Source organism: Penaeus chinensis, chromosome 6 (genome assembly GCF_019202785.1).
Source record: "Penaeus chinensis breed Huanghai No. 1 chromosome 6, ASM1920278v2, whole genome shotgun sequence".
Lineage (NCBI taxonomy): Eukaryota > Metazoa > Arthropoda > Malacostraca > Decapoda > Penaeidae > Penaeus > Penaeus chinensis.
Window position 1 is genome coordinate 35,107,100 of NC_061824.1, and position 2,500 is coordinate 35,109,599.

At 40.4% G+C, this 2,500-nt stretch overlaps 1 protein-coding gene across 1 annotated transcript in view; it reads left to right on the forward strand.

Moving 5' to 3' along the window:
- LOC125026257 (putative ammonium transporter 1) overlaps positions 1–2,500 on the forward strand; it is an 8,561-nt gene that overhangs the window by 1,287 nt on the left and 4,774 nt on the right. Inside the window, exon 3 of the mRNA XM_047614559.1 lies at positions 165–392. Coding sequence (XP_047470515.1) covers positions 165–392 — 228 coding nt within the window. The remainder of the gene's footprint in view (positions 1–164; positions 393–2,500) is intronic.

Genomic DNA, 2,500 nt, shown 5'->3' on the forward strand with positions numbered 1-2,500 from the left:
CCTCTCCCCCCCTTTTAAAACCAAAATACCCCCGCAACCTCTCTCTCTTTCTCTCTCTCTCTCTCTCTCTCTCTCTCTCTCTCTCTCTCTCTTTCCCTCTCTCCCTCTCTCTCCCCCTCCCTCCTTCCCTCTCTCCCTCCCTTACCCCCCCCCCCCCCCACCAGTCATCGGCGGCATATCCTACTGGCTGGTAGGCTACCCTCTGGCGTTCGGAGAGGGCAATGCCTTCTGCGGCGCCTCCTACTGGGCATCATCAGGTCTTCCCGAGGACCGCCTTGCTCACTGGTTCTTCCACTTCGTCTTCTCCGCCACCGCTGCCACCATTGTCTCCGGGGCCGTGGCTGAGAGGTGCGACCTTAGTGCCTACGTTGCGTACTCCGTGGCTCTGACAGGTGATGTGTGCATGTGGTTATTTAGGCGTTTTGTGGCTGGAGTTTACAGTGCGTTTTGGTGAAGGGGGCGTGAGGTGAAGGAAAAGGGGGCTTGTGTTTTTTTTTTTCTTTTTTTTCTTTTTGAGGGAGTTTGGTGAGGTCTGAGATGTATTCAGTGTTTATGGATGTGCATGTGTTTTATCTCTGTCTCTATATATACATATATATTTAGATGAATATACATATATATATGAATATATATATGAATACACACACATACTTGTGCGTGACACACAAGGAGACAGAATGAGAGAGTCAGCGACTGACACAGACAAACAAGCAACTCAAGTGGACCAAAAACACAGACACAAAGCGAACCCCCAAAATCACACAAACCACGTAACACAGTCATCCGAAGCTTCGAACAAAAGACCGCTTCCTTCCCCGCTCTAATCCGCACAACACCCTTTCATAGGCGATCCCAACCTCACAACCGTCCTTTTCTTCCTCTCTTCGCTCTTTTCTTCTTCCTTTTCTTCCACTTCCCTTCCTCCATTCATCTCTCCGTGCCTTCCTGCCACTGGAAACTACAGAGGCGGAATAATAGATGGAGGTATGATTCGTGCATGGACCGTGAAGCGTGTTTGGTATGCATGAAGGAACGGTGATATAGTCTGTAGTTTGTATTTGTTTATTTATTTTAGATTAATTTCAGCTATTCATTTATCTATCTATTTATTTATTCGTTTGTTTATTTGTTTAGATATTTGTTTCTTTGTTTATGTTTTATGAAGGGAAGAGGATGTCGTTACGGGATTTGATTCTTTTGGCATTTTTTTTTTTTTTTTTTTTTTAATGGAAGGTCGTATAAAATAATTCTCTCTCTCTCTCTCTCTCTCTCTCTCTCTCTCTCTCTCTCTCTCTCTCTCTCTCTCCCCCCCCTCCTCTCTCTCAATCTCCTCTCTCCCTCTTCCTCCCCCCCTATTTTTTTTTATATCTATCTAGTTATCTATCTCGTATTCTGTGTGTGTGTGTGTGTGTGTGTGTGTGTGTGTGTGTGTGTGTGTGTGTGTGTGTGTGTGTGTTTCTGAAAAATGACCATGATTATTCTAAAAGGAAGTGAACATATAAAATATAAAATTCACAGAGACAGGAAATGTAAAATGGAAAAAAGGGGAAGGAAAAATCAGTGAAAATAACATACAATCCGAGGTCGTTTTAGGAATGGATAGATTTTTTATATTTTTTTCATATATAGTTTTTTTTTTAATCAGTTTTATTTGACTTTTTTTTTTTTAGTTCACCATCCATCTGACTGCATCCAATTTTATGCTTACGTGTTTAGATTATACATGGGTTTACGTGTGAATATGATATAGGTAGAAAAACATGAGTTATATATATATATATATATATATATATATATATATATATAGGTGTGTGTGTGTGTGTGTGTGTGTGTGTGTGTGTGTGTGTGTGTGTGTGTGTGTGTGTGTGTGTGTGTGTGTGTGCGTGTAAAATGGAGGCGAATAATCCCACAGAGCGAATTGTGCAATCAACTTTCCAGCATTCCCTCCTATTTTGAATAATATTAATCACACCTTACAATGTATGAGTTAAACACATTCATTTGTTTTTCTAATCATTCAGTCTCATTCACACCTGTACATTTGCCACAGTTATACGTCCTGCTAGCTCTTTCCTCTTTCTAAATCATTCAATCTCATTCACTATTCTCCACTTGTCACAGAATTATATATGTTTTTTCCACCTATAAGTTCTCTATTTAGATTATTCACGCTTATTCAACCTGGTCCATTTGCCACATTCATACGTATTTCAATATCTCTCCTCTTTTCCAATTATTCATTTTTATACACCCTTGTCCATGTGGCGCATTTACCATTTATTTATTCAATGACTCTCACTCTCCTTGTTCATATGTTAGTAATAACTCTTTCTATCTAACGCTTGTGTATGTGTGTGTGTGTGGGGGGGGGGGGGTGTTCATTTGTTCATTTGCCATATTTATACATTTTTTTCTCACTTTTTCACACTTTTAAAAATAATTCACTCTCATTCATGCCCGCTTTCTACGCCTCTCTGCCTCTTTCCTGTCTCACTCTTGT